An 18,317-nucleotide genomic window follows, 5' to 3' on the forward strand; every position below is an offset into this window, starting at 1 on the left:
ACCACAGTCTTTGAGCAGGGAGCATTTTGTATGTCTTGTAAGTACATTGCTTTCAGCATTATAAGAAAATTCTGTTCATTCCGTTGTGTGCCTTTTTGATGTTGTAAGTGAAACACCAGGAGGTTACATCCCCGTGCTGACAACCAAGGTGTAAAAATAGGATGCGCTATCCGGCCTAATTTTAAATCATCTTAATTAATAGAAAATGTTCTCAACGGAAACTCCCAGAGGCCTGCTAGCACAGTGTAGACACCAGACGTTTACTCTAGATTCTCCAGGTTGGACTTGTGACCTCGGGACTAGGGGAAACGGTGGGTGTTAGGCGGGGTTCATAGCCATAAAACATTGGCGTCTTACTGTACAGTTAAACATATATAGAAACACCACAATAAAAACACAGCAGTGATATAATCGCGTGTGCATTGTTCAAACGTTAAAATGAAAAATATGAAGAAATATCAATGTATATATGCGCCAATACGTGGTTTCGAGTAATGTAATAAAACAGTACCATGTTTTTCTAAAGCCTTATTTAAAACATCGTTATTCCATGCCATATTATGTGTCCGGAGATAAAAAAAATAAAAAATAAAAAAAAACACGTTTAACCTGCATTGTTACACAGTGCAGATTACGTACAGCTACTATATTGCTATGTACAATAAATGACTCCTAGACACGATAACTGTCTGTTGTGTCAACACTATAAATTAAAACCTAATGGTTATTCTGGCCGCAGACATTAACAGTCTATAGACATAGAACACAGTTCTATGCATTTTGAATAATTACTAGAATAAGGTAATAATCTTTTGTAATGTACGTGTAAATTTCGTGTTTAGTTTTTTTTTTTTTTTTTTTGGTTAATCATATGACAGGTTGGTTCGTGTGACTTACTTTCGAATGCAATACGTAAACAACGTTGTGTACACGCTTGCAACGACGATATCAAAATAAGTATATAGCCTACAAGTTTCATGACATAAGACTATAATGTACGCACAACAACGGGTTTTTATTCTGTAGTCATAACACGTCAATTATTGGTGCAGTGTACAAATTAATCTCTGTATTGATTGTATTGTATCTGACGTATCGACGTTACGGCGGCGTTATGTAGTGTATACTTACACTAGTAATACTGTACCTTTAAGTCAACTACATCCTTTACTTAACTACCCAAGCATCAGTGTATAGACCTGGACTTTCTAAGAATATTGGAAGCAAACCAGTCTTATTTCATTCACTGTCTACCATTGATTAATCTATTGAAAATGAAAAAGTAAACAAAATTGAATTTATCGACTGTATAAACACAGACTTTACTAACTTTGGAACAATGAACGATTTCATTGCGTTTGTCCTTATGTCCTATGTCTCTCAATCACGTGCGTCGTTGAAAAAATGTGTTTCATTTCTTGCCACACGTTCTTATGTGTCCTCTGTAGATTACGAGTTACAGTGTCCCCTAGCGGTAGACTCTACGACTGCACATTTTGCTTCATTCAGCTGTGGTTGTTTGACTTGGAGGGCAAAGATTGTGAGGCACAAAGCCAAGTGTGGACAAAATACGATTTGATTGGTTTAAATCATTCTAAATTGTCTTTGGTTTGAAACTATCAATTAACACCACTGAATCATGCTGGGAAACCAAATCGTCACCGCATTTAATATAACAGGGCGAATATAATACATGCATCCATACTAAGCAGTTGTTTCGAAATGTGTTTGGAGATTGTGAACATACTTTTTCACGATTTTAAAGAAATACATTTCACTGGAATAAAAAAAAATTATAATGCAGGTAATGAGTTTAGATTTTCTCTACTGTCTATATTTCTTTAGATTACTTGCAGCCACAAATTACTGCAAATTTCCACAAATTAAATGCATTTTGAGAGTGTCATACTCTACGGATTTATTATTATACTGTTGTCTCGGTTGTAATTTTGATTCTGCATAAACAATGTAAGAACAACAAAATGACCATTTTCAAGCCACAGTATGATATAAGATGAATGCGACTCCAACTCAGTTGCCGACGATTCCAGACATATTTTCCGGTTCCAGACCGATTATAAGGATCTGAATGTGTCACTCGCGAAATGTCTCATTCTCTGTCCAAGATTCTGTCTGGCTCATATTCGACCTCATATTCAGCATTTCTTTCCGTATCCAAATCAAATCTTTTCGTTTTATGGCTTGACAAGCCTCCAGTTTATTGAAGTGAAAAAAGGAGGTCAGGTTGCGCCTTGAGGGATGAGGGGCAGCTGCTTACTGACCAGCTCTCTGTCACACCTACATATATTTCTAAAGGCATTCTTTAGCGAGTAATTAATAGGAAATAATGGCGTTGCCAGAGGTGCCACATCAGTCTCGAGCGTGTCACAGTATAATCAGGGCTTTCAGTACGTTATTATTTTTTATTATTTCAAATGACACGTACATAATGAAACATGCTGTATGCATGGATATGAGCCACGCTTTCTTACTTCATAACAGACACTTTGTTAACACTTCACAACTGTAACATAATATAACCATATTTAGACGTAAACATGTTAATGTTTCTTTGTGGAAATGATTTTGTTTTGTGCAGTATCTTAAGAGTAATTTCAGGTCAATTATTTAAACATGGAAATAAATGGGCGGAAACGCACAAAACAAAGGGGTTTTCAGTTTTTCTCCAACACGGGCATAAAATCCATCTCACGCAGTAGTTTAAAAGACTGTAATAGGCTGTTCTTCATAGAAAGGGATTTCGAAATAGTAATCAGTTCATCTATTCATTTCATGACATAACGGATTCCCAACAGAAAAGGGCATTATCCTAAGAAATCGTTGAAGCATTTGGTTATATCTGATTAAAGGAAAACAAATGCAGGCACCAACACCTTGGCCATAAATCGTCCTTAAAACAGCCATGCGTGAGATATTTTCCGGCCTGCATTATAAGCATTTTTATTGTTATACTTGATGTAATAATTATTTAATACCGACATAGCATACTTATTCGCCCAATTAGCAGAGACAATTATTAAAAATCTAGTCCTAATTATGTCTCAATTTAACGTTGGCAAACTAGTCTATAATTCAGTAATTAAAATCTTTTCTGCCCGCGTGCCTTTAGGGCACTAGATGATTAGGACCTGTCAGCTGCTGAACTGAACCGAACCAGTCAAGCGTGTTGTGCAACATGACCCGGTATTGTTAAGTCTTGTCAACATATTAACCTGAATTCCCCACAGTCATCATGATTGGAATTAGAATATCAAGAAAAGAAGGAAGGAAAAAAGGGAAAAAAAGAAAATTAAATTCAAAGAGAGCATTTTATTATCCTGGAAAGGTACATTAATTAATAGCCTTTACGGGATGTCAGAAGATGCCTCAGGTTTTAAGTATTGCTAAAAAATGGCCCGTTAATGTAATTTAGAGAAAGAGAGTTAGCTTACTCCTCATTAACCTTTAGTCTAAACTCTTACAGCCAATGGTGGCAATATGCTTCAAATACAGCAACTGTATTCCCATTTCTTAGACTAAACAAAGAAGAATAATAGAATTCTGTGTATTCCTCCATGTATTTTTATAATAATTCCAATAAAAATAACATAAAAACAATAATAAAATTCAGTACAGGCAGTATATCAAATAAAACAAACCTGAAGACTCTATATCCTTTTTTATGTTACTTGGAGCATGTCAAAATATGGCCCCTTAAATTTGTTTACATTTAATGCAGGCAAAGAAATGCACACATAATGTGACAAGTGTTTATACATATTTTTAGCAGACCAAAGTGGTGCATCCAAATCAGTTTAAAGTCAAAATTTACTGACTTACATCTGCTGTGGGAAGGGATGATATCTTTATTGGTCAAAAGCAAATGTCAATGACCAATTCCTCCCATTTCCAAAACAGTGAACACAAGAAAAACACTATAATATTAGGCAGATTCGCATGTATGTAACAGCACTCTATCTGCTGTCATAATCACATCTCTGCATATGGCCTTTTAAAAAGTACATAAGGGACAGAAATCAGCTCGAGCAGCAAGACAAAAACCACATCTGAGTTCCTCCCGGAAATAGGTTAGTCTTCAAAATATTAAGTTTACCTATTCTCTGTGTCTGTAGAAACTACAGGATAATTGAATGAAAAATTATTCCCTCTAAAGAAAGAATAATCAGAACAATGCTTTTTAAATAGAGGTATGCGACATTGAATTCAACATTTTTTTAATATTCAGACAAATGTATGAGTAGATGACGTGCACACACAGCATGTGCAGATCAGGTGCTCGATGAGGAGCAGTGTGAGCGCACGTGAAGGAGGTGATGAATTTCACTGCCCCACAATCAGTGCACCTGGGTTTTCTTTGGTGTATCCATAGCTAAATAATTGATGTGAGGATAAAAGCATGAGTGGTAGGGAGCGAGACAGGCAGCCATGGCCAAGGCAGCCTGGCCAGGACCTCCCTCCCACTGAGCCTGCCCCGTGCCGTGTAAGTGGCCTTGCTCCTGGTTTTCTTGGACGGCTGCTTGAAGTGCAAATCTGTGTTCCGATGTGTTTCTGGTGGCTGTCAGCATGTTTTCCTCTTGTCAGCAACGATTGACTGACCAGTCTCACCCTTGTACTGCAACTCTAACAGGCTCATTGACAGGCCGGTGACACTGCCCAACCAGATAATGGAACCTTATTGATTTTTCCCGTGGTCTCTGGCATTTTTTGAACGGCTGGCCAAAAAGGGCTTGATCAATTGTCCTTATCTCTGGATCACCACAGTCACACAAGGGGGGCGGGGGGGGGGGGGGGGGGGGTGGTGCAATGGAGACATGAGAAGTCACATTAATCAATCAATCAACAATTTCTATTAGTGTTACTTGCAGGTACACCAGAAGTGTGAAAGAAAAATGAAAGTCATCGAAAACAAAGCCTGTTTGAGGAGGCCCTGCATTTTCCCTGGTTACTTCTCCCTCTCAGAAACATTAGGTAGACACTTATGCGCCAGAAGGGTTTTTTTAATTACCACCTAAGGCCACCATATTAATATGAGATCACATGCCTAGTCACACATCTTTTGCTTATGGAGGTGCAACTTAGCAAATAAAATACAGCAATTTAAGGCAAACATAATGCTACTTTCTCATTTTACAATGCCAACTCATTATCTTCCCTGATTTCAATTAAGTCAGTGAATGTAGCCACCTTTTCTATTGGAAGAGGATTAAGTTTATATACAGTTTTAATAAAGTAAGCTCCCGTGGGGAGGGACTTTGATATACTGTCTAATGAAAAGTGACTTAGCATGCATTGGTCTGTTACCAGAGGACCCCACGGCAGATGGCAAGTGTGAGCCCTATAACAGCAATGTGTTTCTTTATGTTCATTCTCTCAATACATAATGCTGCCAGTAGAGGAAAAAAAAATCCTGGTCATGGTACTGAAATCTCATTATAATCTTTTTTTATATATTCAGCCCCTTGGGAGACTGTCTGCCCACAACATGACTTCCAACCTCCATGGAGAACATCTTTTGATACAGCCATGGGGGCCTAATGAAGTCACAGAATGGCACAATTATTCCCAAAGAAAAAGCATTAATGTACTCAAATTCCCTCTGGAGACACATGACGGCAATTGGTTTGTACAGCTTTGATCACTGCTTTAAATACTGCCCAAGATAAACTGCAAGGTTAGCCCTTTGCCATTGATCTGTAGCTAACCTATGAAAAGCATTTCATGCAGTTTTTTCAAACACTGCCTCCTGTGACACCAAGACCAAAACAAGTGCATTACCAAATTAAACAATATTGCTACTGCATCATTTCAGGTTGATGCTTTGTATTGTATTGTGACAGAGAGAAACAGGGAAGGAACAAGGAATCAAATTCATGGTCCCTTCATTTCTTTCACTGGCCATGTAACGAAGCAATGTCTTCCTATCCTCTGATCTACTGAATAATAAAGAATCAAATACATGTAAGGAATGATCTTCCCCTAAACTCTCTAATGCACAACATGTACAATCATTATCAACTTAAACACTGGAAAAACTGTTCAAATGGTTATCCAATAAAAATGCAATGTGAGAGTAGCATGAGACAGCCATCTCACAAACCCTGACACCAGTGAACGGCTGTTTCTGATACAGAGACCTACTAAACTGGTAATCTAATGGATCCCAATAAAAAATGCCTTTATGTGGTGAACTTCTTCACATCATATATGGTAACCGTACATTTTTCATTGTTGTTACTCAGGTGGTGCATAAATAAATGTACATCTGGATCTACAAGATTATAATATAATAACATCATACTTTATATTGTACTTTATACTGACAGATTGTTTAAACAGTTTTGCCACTGAAATGCTAGTGTGTATATAGATAAATAAGATTTTGAAGAATATTATTCTGAAAGGTTTTCCTTATATACTGTAGAAGAAAATTGGTGTCCTCAAAATATAGGCAATTAACATTGGTAATTTGTTAAGGGTATTTTAAATGAGTAAAATGCAAAAAATGACATGTTTATTTGATTCCTATATTTTCTGGGCAGTTCATTTTTAATGGAGAGACTTGCATGCCATTTTTTGTTTTTGTTTAGACAGATATCCTTTTTTGGCCCTGATTTTTGCTTACACCATTATTTTTCTTTAGTAAAAAGACTAAATTATGATACAAATATTATTTGTGCAAACAGTGACACCACTTGCTGAAGAGAATAGGAATTGTGTTACAGAGGGGGAATCAGGCTGTCAGTGATGCGCATGCTGAGGTGGAGAAAAAAATTATCACAATGTTAAGAAAGAGAGAAATACAAAAATGTGCAAATTGATTTACCAACAATTGTAAGTCATGTGGGCCACTTCTTAAAAAGCTATTTTAATTGCAAGTTATGTGTGATTTATGTCAGTGATTGTTTATAATACACTGCAATTGAATATATAATGTTAAAATGGGGATGCCTAGGCATCCAGACAGAAAATGTACCATATCCACTTTTCTGATGACATTTAAGCAGGAAAATTACAAATTGCAATAATATACTACCTGTTTACCATGAAACAAGCTGGTATTTTGTGCTGATTTGTAAATGAATAAAAACAAATATAGTGAAGTATAATTTTCAACACAAAACAAATATACATTTTATATTCATAATATATTTTATTTCAGCAAAGATTGCTATATCTACAGCAAAAATGTGGAAGAATATGTGGGATATACCATCATTTTATTACATCAAAACTAATTTACATATTATTAATTGGATCTTGTTGCCTTCACTGCTCAGAAACAGAGTATTACCAAGTGTTTGTCTGGAACATATTCAACATTTTACCAACTATCACTGTACACATAAACCTACTGAAGTGCAGAAACCTCTAACAATTATATGGAAAAGGTGTACATTTGCAAATTAAACCCATGGAAACTGTTCAGTTGGACATACTGTACCAAGCACAGGCCAAACAGATGCCTATAACAACACTGATTTATAAAAGCTTTGTACATCTAACAAAACATTTAGGAGTTCCTCCACAGGTGCAATTTTAAGTATAAAACACATGTTTGAAGCACCAACTCCATGTGGTTACAATGATATAAGTCATTTAAGGAAAGACTTTTCTGAATGTTAAATCAGCATTAATCAAAAATAGCATTAGACAGTATTACCAAACATTAATGAGCTTTGTTAAGTGATAAACATCAATGACATAAATGTAGTGCATGGTAGTAAGAGGCCACTGACAGAGTGCAGTCAGCCACAGCCTTTATAAGTAATCTATTGGCAAGTGTTAACTGCACTTTTACTCAAGTAATCTGTGTAGAAAATGAAGATATTGCTGCCCATCAGTATTAATGTTACACAAGAGTATTAAACAAGATTAAAATTTGTAAATGTAATTAACTGTACAAAATGTTACAGTTATGAAATGCATTAATACCATTAATTGGTATATTTAAAATAAGAGTATTATCATGTGAGTTTAACTTAAGCTTATTGCAAAACTGCATTTTGCACCCTATGAAGGTATCAGCCACATCATTCACATAATACAGATGGAATTATCTTAGTATGGCTGCTACAGCTGACACTTGACCAAATGGACAAAGTAAGGGTTGTTGATATGATAGTGGGTTGACACTAATAATTAAAGTGCAAAAACATAAAGAAAACAGAACATGATCTATATTAATGCCAAATTTAAAATGGAAATGGTGTGTAAAACACACACACTGTATGTGTGTGTGTGTGTGTGTGTGTGTACATATGCACTATTGACCTAAAGTGAGTTCATACTATAAACTATAGTGCATTCCTTGGCTCAGGAGGCTGCCTGCAGCACCAGCAGGGCTGTCTGCTCCTCAGGCGTAGAGGGGAGGTCTTTGGACAGGGATGTCACCTCCACCATGCCTGCCCCTGTGCATGGGACACCGGTGTTCATGATGTGCCTCTGTAAGTGCTTAATCCAGTCCTCCTGCACTGACAGAGGACCTTGGAAGACTAGGTCACAGAACCTGGGGAAGGGGGGGGGGGGGTTAAACAAATAAAGCAGTTGAGCCCCTGTCCACCTGCAGAGGTGAACACTACAGCAGTGATGAGTCAATTGACATCTTAAAGAGTACAGTCCTGATGAACACTCACGGAATTCAAGCGGAATCAAACGGTGGACACGCTGATAATCACGCTGAGGGGTCCACTTCAAAGCTGTGTTTCAGTAAAGTGCATTCAGACTGTACCACATAGGTGTTTATGCATCACTATTACTGCTTCATGCGCAGTACACTGCCTGCAAAAAGAAAGGTTCTGAATCAAGCACACAAGTGGGGGTCTGCACTACCTGCAGGTGAGCCTGTATATCTCATCTGCTCCATGGGGCAATGGGAACACCTTCTTCTTTGGCCCAGGTCTCAATTTCTGCTTCTTCTGTTTACAGTCATAACCTAAACCAGAAACACATAAATAAAAATCATCACCCATAAAATAACATGAATCCTCCCATAAAACTATATATTACACACGCATGCATGCACACACGCACACGCACACACATACACACACAAAATTCCTGTTTACTGAATCACAATGACAAATAAATTCAGCAGTCGGCAGCAGCTCAGTGTTTGTTACAAGCATGTGACCCAATTCCACACTGAACCTGTCAGGAATATAAACCAAAATTAAAACATTTGAGCAAATTTAATGTCACTGAAAGTATGGAGGATTGTATGAATTTGCTGAAGTGCCATAAATGGATTTTTTTGCCAGTCACTGCGGTGTTTAATGTATTTTGCATTGGTTTCCTGTGTAGTTCGCTGAAACATAGTGTATGTGGGTAGCAGTGTCACTCTTACTTGTTCCCTCCAGCAAGGCGACTCTTTTCCGTCTTGCACGCGCTCGCACGTGATTGGACAGGCTGACCGCACTTGGAAAGGTTGTATTACAGTGTGCGCACACCTTCTTGTTTATTTCACTTTTCTCTGGGAAAAAAAAACAGGAATTGGAGAAGAAATGGGCTTTAAACCCACACTGAGGAAAAAATTAGCACACATTTTAAAACTTCAAATCTGTTGTTGCTCCAACAGCTCATTAAAAGTAGCTTGCTACAGTGGAACATCTTCAAATGTGTCAAAACGATGCAGATCTACTGAATGCCCCAAAGCCTCAGAATTAGCATACTGGGTCTGTTTTTTGACTTCATTAGTAGTTATCTCAATTATAGCAGTTTGTTTGGATGCTACACACGTTTTACAATAGTCTGACTTCAAAATGAATAACAGTACTAAGGCATTGTTATCATATTGCAGGGGTTTTAGTGCTTTGGAAATCTTTAGTTTGATTGTGCAGTTCATGTAAAGATGGCAATTGAAGAAACCAAACACTACTGTGCGCACAGAGATTAACAAGTTAAACTGCTATTCCCTATCTGCCCTCAACAATTCCACCATCTGTTTTTGTATTTCAAAAAATCAGGTTTGCATTCCACAATTTAAGAAGTGTTGTTGAAGGCAACGTTTATCACAGTGTAATGTCTCCAGATGTCAAGCTGACAATGGGTGTGGATGGTGAAATTTTTTGATGGATGGAACTGTGACCCTTTCTTAAACTTTTACAATGAAATATGAACAAGGATAGAATTATTATTCTTGCCAAAACAAAAATATTTTCTGATAATATGTGCTTTGAAAAGGTCCTTGATAATGTCCTTTTCTCATTCAACATACAGTTATCTGATTGTTTGACAAGATGGTATCGCATTCTATCTAGCCTGTCCTTTAAAAAATATGTGAAGAAATGGTGTGAATATCACAATGTGACAGCAACCCATTCATTTCACACCTAATAAAAACATCTGTTACTAAGAGATCTTCTGTTGTTTCTATGACAAGCTACTAAAGGTTATTCAAATTACCTGTGAATTGTTTTACTGACAATTATATGAAACAAATGAACCTTCTTGTTACTTCATTATCAAAATCTTTAAAAACTAATGATCCCAAAAATGTTTACCTCCATGTTTTAGAATGAGGGCATATTCAGAAATTTCTCAATTGTATAAATGGCTAAAGACATGCAAAGCTATGCAATGAAAGATGATCCTGGGCAGCAAATAAAAGCTTATTCACTCACCACTTCAGTTTGTATCAGATAGTTGCATTCATATTTATTCTATTAAAGTTTTTAGTGTTCAGCCCTCCATCATATAAATTATGATCAATGTCTGTGAAGTGCATGCCAGCCTTTACAGGCAAACACAGGCCAATAAGAATTCCTACACAGGATTCATAATGAAGTTAGTTAATATACAAGAGGAACAACATCAGATTATTGTAATAGATGAAACTTAGCAATATGGCAGAGTAACCTCATTTTAAATCTTATTTTACATCTTTCTACAAATACGACTGAAACTCTTATTTGGACAGACATTAAACAAAGGTGTGTAAACACAGCTGATGTGTTTCCAGCTCAACATCAAAGAACTCAATGGCTATTAATTTGAATATCAAAGGGGCTTGGTGACATTTATTCTTTTTGTATGTGTTACAGTAATTGAATTGATCATGAACTTTTTGTTTCTCTCCATTTTCCCTGTAGCTGCATACCCCTGAGGACTCCATGTTTGCTCAGAGAAGAGCTGAACCTACAATACGAAGCATAAATATTTAAAAGCTTTCCATATGACTGTAGTCGTGTAGTTCAACATGTATTTCTGTACATAAAAAACTGCAGCAGTGTTAAAATCTACAGAACAAATGAGAAACAACACACTATTTAGTGTAATAGTACACTGATTAAAGAAAGGGAAAACATTAATGTAGTATAGTATAATGTTATCCTAGAAGTCCAGGACACTGGTGCTGTTACCTTCATGCTATTACGTTTTTGTCATTAATATGCTCCATGATTACCATACTGCTCAACTCCCATCAAAAGTACTCTGCTCTGTTGTCAGTAATAGTGTAGGCTTGTGGTACGTTTTGTTACTTAACACTAGACATCTGACAAGGACAAAGACAAGAACGTGGATTGATTGTGATTATAGGTTGTACATGTAACAATATAGCTGCATCACACACTCTGTATATTGAAACTATATTATGCATTCAATACTGTCTGCTGTCACCCTCTCCATCACGTTATTATTCTTTAGACTTTAGACTGGAAAGGTTATTAGACTTTAGACTAGTTCTAGAGCTTTACACTGGTTCTGGAGAGAATACCTTGTGTCCAGCTGGGCTCTGTCCTCATGAGCTGTGGTCGAGCATCAGTGTCTTTTGGACAGGACGTATCAAGGTGTTTCCTCGCAACCTGAGAGCAATTATTCAGTCCCAGATCTTCATCCAGCTTCTTCCTTTTCAGCAGCTCTATCAAAGTGCTTGAGGAGCACCCCCTCACCCCATGCTCCGTCTTGGTCTGCCTCTTCTCTCGGCCCTCTTCTTCCTGTTGCAACATGCTCAACCCCCATGGTCTGCCACCTCGGTTGGCATGCTGGATCTTCACAGGGATCCCTGTAGGTGTCAGGAATAGCCCATCGCTGCTGGCAAACTTTTGGGGGACAAAGGGCCTGGAGAGGAACCGTTTCTTGTTCATTACCTGTAAAATGTTCTGGTATTCCTCCTGATCCTGCATCATCTCATTGAGAATGCACAGTGGGGATTTGCTTTTGCTGGAGATTGTCTTCCCAATCTGTTTCAGGTGGCCTCGCACATGATTTGAGAGCCCAGTCTTTGTGTCAAACCAGCCCCCACATAAAGGACAAGTGTGCTCCGCCTGTGACTCTGGCTTGTTTGCTGCAATGACAAGAAATTTCAAAATCACTAACCCTACCAGGGCAGGGAAATAAAAGCATAATAGCAAGTATATTCTGATGCTATATAATAGGGATGTAACGATACCAAAAACTCATGTTACGATAATACCACGATAAAAAGTCCATGATACAATATTTTTTCGCAATATTAAAAAAAAACTGATGACTTGAAAAAATGTCCTTTATTAAATAATAAATCAACATTTTTTGGTTTCATATATTTTGATCATTCATATTTCATTTCATATAAAATTTACTTTTTCCTTTTAACTTAAAGTGCTTCTGCTTTCCTTTAATAAAATAAAATAAAAGTAGCCATCCATGACCTAACCATGTGCAAAAATTGGCATGAATTGTCTTTGGCAATAAATAATTGAACTACAGTATGTATGTACAATTCAGTGGCGGCTCCCGCCAAATCTCTCGGGGGGGGCAATTGTTGCAATGATGGATAAGGTGACCCGTTCAATGGGTAAATGAACAGCTAGCTAACTAGACATTGTCACATTGCATTGTGCAAATTAGTCAGCTAGCTAACTCGACATTGTCACATTGCAAACAAAGCGTTAGCTACTTCGCAGCCTGCTAGCCATGTTTTCTGCTCATACCAGCTCTGCGAAAATCCCTGGTTATACAATTTCCCCCCCTTTGTAGATACTTGCTTGATGTTTAAATTTGGTCTGGGTAGTCCTAATTCTTTAGTTGCCAATTTATCCTGATTACTACGACTGAATGGTACTTCTCTTCATGACACAATCTAGTTGCTCTGAGTTGAGGTAACATTAGCCATGTTGGCCTTGAATGTGACAAGATCGCTGGCTGCCCCAGCAATCCCTATACCAGGTTATGTATGACAAAAGCACATTAGTGCAAGCTCACCCAGAACCCATACAGATTGCACTGCAGTGCTTGCAGTTTGAAAAAAATTGCCTTAACATGAGAGTCTATCAGAGCGATCTGGGTGATTTTCAAACAGAATGAAATCGCTGAAAAGGGGCGGTACTCAATGGAACACAACGACGCTGATTGGACTATGATATTGACAGGCAGGACAAACTGTCTAGAACAGTCACAGCTAGCGTAACACTGTGGTAGAATGTGATAGAAAAATTCCCTCCCTTTCCCCCTTTGGTAGTGTGTCGCCTGACCGACCTAATGAACAAACCTCCCCTGGTACAACTGCAAAATGAAAACAATACAATTGTTGACAAGGAGAGATAGTAGAATGCAGCTATACTAGCAAAATAACCATGTAATATCCTGGTAGATTTCGTCAGAGTCGCATGACGGTATTGAGACATTTTTTTATCACGATATCGCGAAATTCGATGTATCGTTACATCCCTAGTATATAATGATGCCTTCATAGGCTTGGCAGAGTTAGACATTTATTCATTAAGCCTGAAGAATTTTCAGAGATTAAATTAAAAGGACAGATTATTTTACAACTTTAATCAAGTCATTTCTAAATGTTTATTGCAGGGCATGGACATAATAGATTAAACAAAAATGTCCAGCCTGATAAATATGTTTCTGTTCAGCTACTTTGCATCACTTGTGAATCTCAAATTACTTATCTAGAAGAGAAATAGATGAAAATGACAACAAACTCCAATCTGTTTGTCACCTTTTTTGATTCGGCGTGACACAAGAGTGATCTTCCTGCAAATGCGCGGCTGGCGGTCCTGGGAGGCCACTTGCTCGGGCGACACCACGTGACGGGCATCATAACTCAGGCCTACTCTATGCAAATGCCCACGCACGTGATTGGACAATCCAACGCCAGACTCAAAGACAGCAGGGCAATACGGACAAGACTTCTGCTCCATCCCAAAGGGAGATGAGTTTGAGGAATCACTCCGCGGAGCCATGCCCAATTCCAACGGTTCTCCTGACAGTTCGCTTTTGACGCATTCCTCCTTCACTACCAACTTCTGTGTCTCATCACTGCCCTTCTCCTCCTCGCAATGCTTTTCAGACGGGACACTGGAGGGGCCACTGTCTCCTTTCACTGGAAGCCTCTGCCTGCAGATAAAATAGCTGCGCGCATACAGGTTCTGTTCATTTTCACTGCAGCCCAGAAAGTTAGTGGTGGCCTCGCTGGTGTAGTCACTGAAGTCATAGGTGTCCTCATGGCTATTCTCAGAAACCTCATGCCTCTTTGAAGTTTTTTCATGTTTTGGTATGATGAAGTGAACTGCTTTGTCCATAATGTTGTGACACGGAGTTGACATTTTTCTTTTGGAAGTAGACTTTTTTATACCAGACTGCGTGGTCAAGTGTCTGCTGTCAGAGTCCTCACTATCCCCTTGACCATTAAGTATGTCAGAATCACAGCCTGGAAAGTACATGCAGCTGGGTTCCGTTTTGGATGCAAGCGGCTCATAGCAGCTTAAGAGAGATTTTGGCTTCTCTGCATTTTTTCTATATCCTCGGTCATCCTTGCTGTCATCATCATACGGAAGACCTGTTACGTCTATTTTTTCAGCCAGTTGAAGAGATAATTTGCTTGGCTTGTCACTTCTTCTCAAGGATGGTGACAGCTTGTTTGTTGAATTGCTAAGACTCCATTTGAACAGAGAGGAGTTGAAACCTTTCCGGGCTTTCTGTGAGGACTTGCTTTTTATGAACAGGTCAGCTATGCCATTAGACCAAAAGGGCAATTCCACTTTTTTCCTGAAAGCCTGCTTCTCTATAATAAATTTTGGCTTCAATTGATGCCTTTGTGAATCAGCTTTTTGGGATTTGCTCAAAAACCTCTGCTCATATATAGGTGCTGCACAGTCATTAGTGTCATTATAAGATGGGCTTTCAAAATCATCCTGATACAGTAGCTGATGCATTAGTTCGACATGCTTTTTCAGAACATTTTTGCTTTGAGTGCTGAAAGGGCATATTTTGCAAGGAAAGGAGATGGTTATTGATACATCGTTCTTCTTGGGTGCAAACTTCACCTGTTCCTTTGATCTGTCACTTTTCATCAGCATCATGTAGTGTGGTTTGCACGTGACACAATGGGCAGCGTACAAGTGAGCTTCCAGCTCATGCTCTGTCACAGTCATGAGGTTGCACTCTCCACAGCAGTAGTATCTCTTGTCTCTTTTGTGCGTCTTTGCATGCTTAACAAATATTTTGGGGCAACTGGTTGCAAAAACACACTGTGGGCACTGCAATCTCGCATTCCTGCCTTTGTCTTGAAGTTCATTCGGTCCCTTGATTTCCTCCATCAGCTCTTCTCGTCTCTCTTGGTGAATAATCATGTGCTTGAGAAGGGTGTTGCGATCACAAAATGAACACCCACACTCTCTACAGATAAAGGGCTGTGGCAGATTTAGGTGATGAACCTGATTATGCCCTTTTAAATGATACATCATATGCTTATGGAAATGCTTCTTCTCCTTGAAATTAATGTTGGACTTTGCGCATGGAAAAAATGAAAGCCGTTGTTCTGAGCCTGTCGACAGCTCCATCTTCAACTGCTTAAGTTTGCCACTCACCAAGGAGAGGCTGTCTGCTTCACCAACGCTGTTGCCATTGCGGTGCTTTTTCACTGGTGCACTTAGAATGAGCTGCTTGATGGCAACCACAGTGTCGCTGGAATACTTCTCACATGAATCCACAGAGGACTGCAAACTGGGCTTTTTCCTGAAGAAATGCACTTTTCTATTGGAAATGGGGCTCTCATAATCAGAGCCACCATCCATTAGTGACCTTTTGGAGGTATGACTCAAGTTGCTGCAAACATCTTCTGAAAGATCTGCCGTCTCCATCGTGTCCATTTTGCGCTTTCTTCGCCTTCGGCCGACAGACAGAGACATTGCTTCATTCTCCATCACCACACTGTCCTCTTTGCTGTGGTCATTCCACAGGAACTGCATGAACTTCTTTTGGTGGTCCCAGTTCAGGTCGTAATCATCCGAGGAGTTATCCAAAGACTCAGCATCAAAGCCCCATGTCATCCTGGTCTGGCCATTTGGCATTTTGTCCTGATCCTCCCTGGACAGACTGGTACCATGTGCCTCCAACTCACTGCCATCAGCTTTGGACCACAACACATCGGCACCAGCCGGCATGGACAATGTTTTCAGGACACACTCTGCCTCGTTCTTGCGAGTGTCTGGTCTCGACTCGTTGGTCAGCTGTGACATCTGAGGTCTGTAAACCTTTCCTACTCGCTCCACGTGCAGGGCATTACTCAGTGAAACACTGCTTTTGTTCAGGACACCGAGCTCATCTGAGGTGGGGTGTGAACCAGGTCCATTAACAAGTGCTCCTGTAGGCAATGCGTCAGCAGGAGCGGAAACAGCAGGGACACTGCTGCGTACAAATAGAGTCGGCTGGGCTCCATTTAGAGGTTTTTCAAGACTGTCCGAGGACAGCTGCACTGGCAGACTGAATGTATTGTTCCTATAAGAGTGTGTCTGACTCCTTAATGATTGTTGAGTGATGTCTGGGCTGTCGCTCTCAGAATCCAGATCTTTCTCCTTGTTCACATTCTGCTTCAAATTAGCCATTTAGAACAGGTTATTCTGGGAAACAGAAACACACCACATCAGTTCCAGCATACACAAGCACTGATCAACAAATGCCTGAGAAGTGCTCATAATAGACAAGTTAAATGTCACATCAGCTACTGTTTCACATGCAGCACCATATTTGAATACTGATATCAAAAAAAGTATCCGTCTCGTCATCTCTATTAAAATTCCAGAATTCAAATGTAACCATTTTAATTATAATTCACTGGCTACACTGTGTTCAGGATGAAGCACTTTGAAAAGGAAGACAGGGTGAAAACTTCTCAGCTCCTAGAAGTGAGATGGGTATTGATCTATGCTGCATTATGATTTTCCAACACCCGTTTTCACCACTTCTGTTCACAACAAACCCTGCTGTTAGCCCCGAATACTCTGGTGAGGACTCTAATTATGTGAGCACACCTCTGGGTTACAACCCCCCCACTTTTCCCTTTAAAATCCTCAGCCGCAGCTAAAATTGACCAATTTCCATGGGAACAAAGTACACCTCCAATGAGATCATATTCCATCTTATCACTCTCAAATGGTGCCAACACAGATCCCAGCACGAGACTCTGGTGTTTCTCAAATCCCCACAAACTGGTACACACAAACAGCCCTGATACAACACAACAGATTGATGGATTGAAAAAAAAATCAGAGAGGGGCTTAAAGTACAATAGGGGACTACTCTGCTCCACTCCTGGAAAAATGTGAGCAAAAGGAATTTATAAAATAAATAAAACAATTACTTTTTGAAGCCCCAGTACTATCGGGTGTGGGGTGGAATCAAACTACAAGAGGAGAGGTGATGTTTTGTGTGTTTTAATGTCCAGAGAGGTTATAGTCCTACAGTTAGACAAATGTGTGCTCAGAGGGTTTGACATCTTATACTAGCTGCTCTCAACAGGAAGCCACGTTGCTAACGAAGTGGTAAATTCAGTGTTAATGAGTGGCTTCACTGTTACCACCTCAGAGGTAAAACCTTCCGTGCTCCATATTCTCCCCATCTGTTGTGGTGTCAGGGGTTCAGAGGGAGAACAGACGCTCCGCATTTAAAGCAAACTTTGCTGCTACTCTCCTAACAGCAGGGTGGCAAGCCATCAGAATATTATTGTGGGCTCTAAAATTACAGGCCTCATTAACAGCCTTCCAATTCAGAACTTAACATCCTGACTCTACACATAACAACCAGGGCTTGGCAATACATGTTCAGAATCATTTACTTCATTATATTTCAACTCAAGAGAGTTTTACACTACAAGAAGTTTCACCATATATGCTTATCTGTTAAACAGAAATTTTTAGTCTAGTTTAAACAAATCATATTTGATTTCACATTAAAAAAAAATGCTACTCAAGACTTCAGTGTAAAAGAAGCTGGGAGACAGCGCTGAACACTCCACCGTCAGACAGGGGAGCTTTTTTTCTTTAGCTCCCTGTTCTTCCTTGTCGAACTATCAGCACTTGCAGTAA

General features: G+C 39.1%; 1 protein-coding gene across 1 annotated transcript in view; it reads right to left on the reverse strand.

The window, feature by feature from the left end:
* Nucleotides 1-7,738: 7,738 nt before the first annotated feature.
* The window catches only part of LOC118773541 (zinc finger protein 644-like), a 36,866-nt gene continuing 26,287 nt past the window's right edge, over nucleotides 7,739-18,317 (reverse strand). Inside the window, exons 2-6 of the mRNA XM_036522522.1 lie at nucleotides 13,952-16,853; nucleotides 11,735-12,304; nucleotides 9,365-9,490; nucleotides 8,851-8,953; nucleotides 7,739-8,527 (exon numbers count right to left, since the gene is read on the reverse strand). Of these exons, the coding sequence (XP_036378415.1) occupies nucleotides 8,335-8,527; nucleotides 8,851-8,953; nucleotides 9,365-9,490; nucleotides 11,735-12,304; nucleotides 13,952-16,838 (3,879 nt within the window). The 5' untranslated portion in view covers nucleotides 16,839-16,853 and the 3' untranslated portion in view covers nucleotides 7,739-8,334. The remainder of the gene's footprint in view (nucleotides 8,528-8,850; nucleotides 8,954-9,364; nucleotides 9,491-11,734; nucleotides 12,305-13,951; nucleotides 16,854-18,317) is intronic.

Source organism: Megalops cyprinoides, chromosome 2, assembly GCF_013368585.1.
Source record: "Megalops cyprinoides isolate fMegCyp1 chromosome 2, fMegCyp1.pri, whole genome shotgun sequence".
In the NCBI taxonomy this organism is placed as follows: domain Eukaryota; kingdom Metazoa; phylum Chordata; class Actinopteri; order Elopiformes; family Megalopidae; genus Megalops; species Megalops cyprinoides.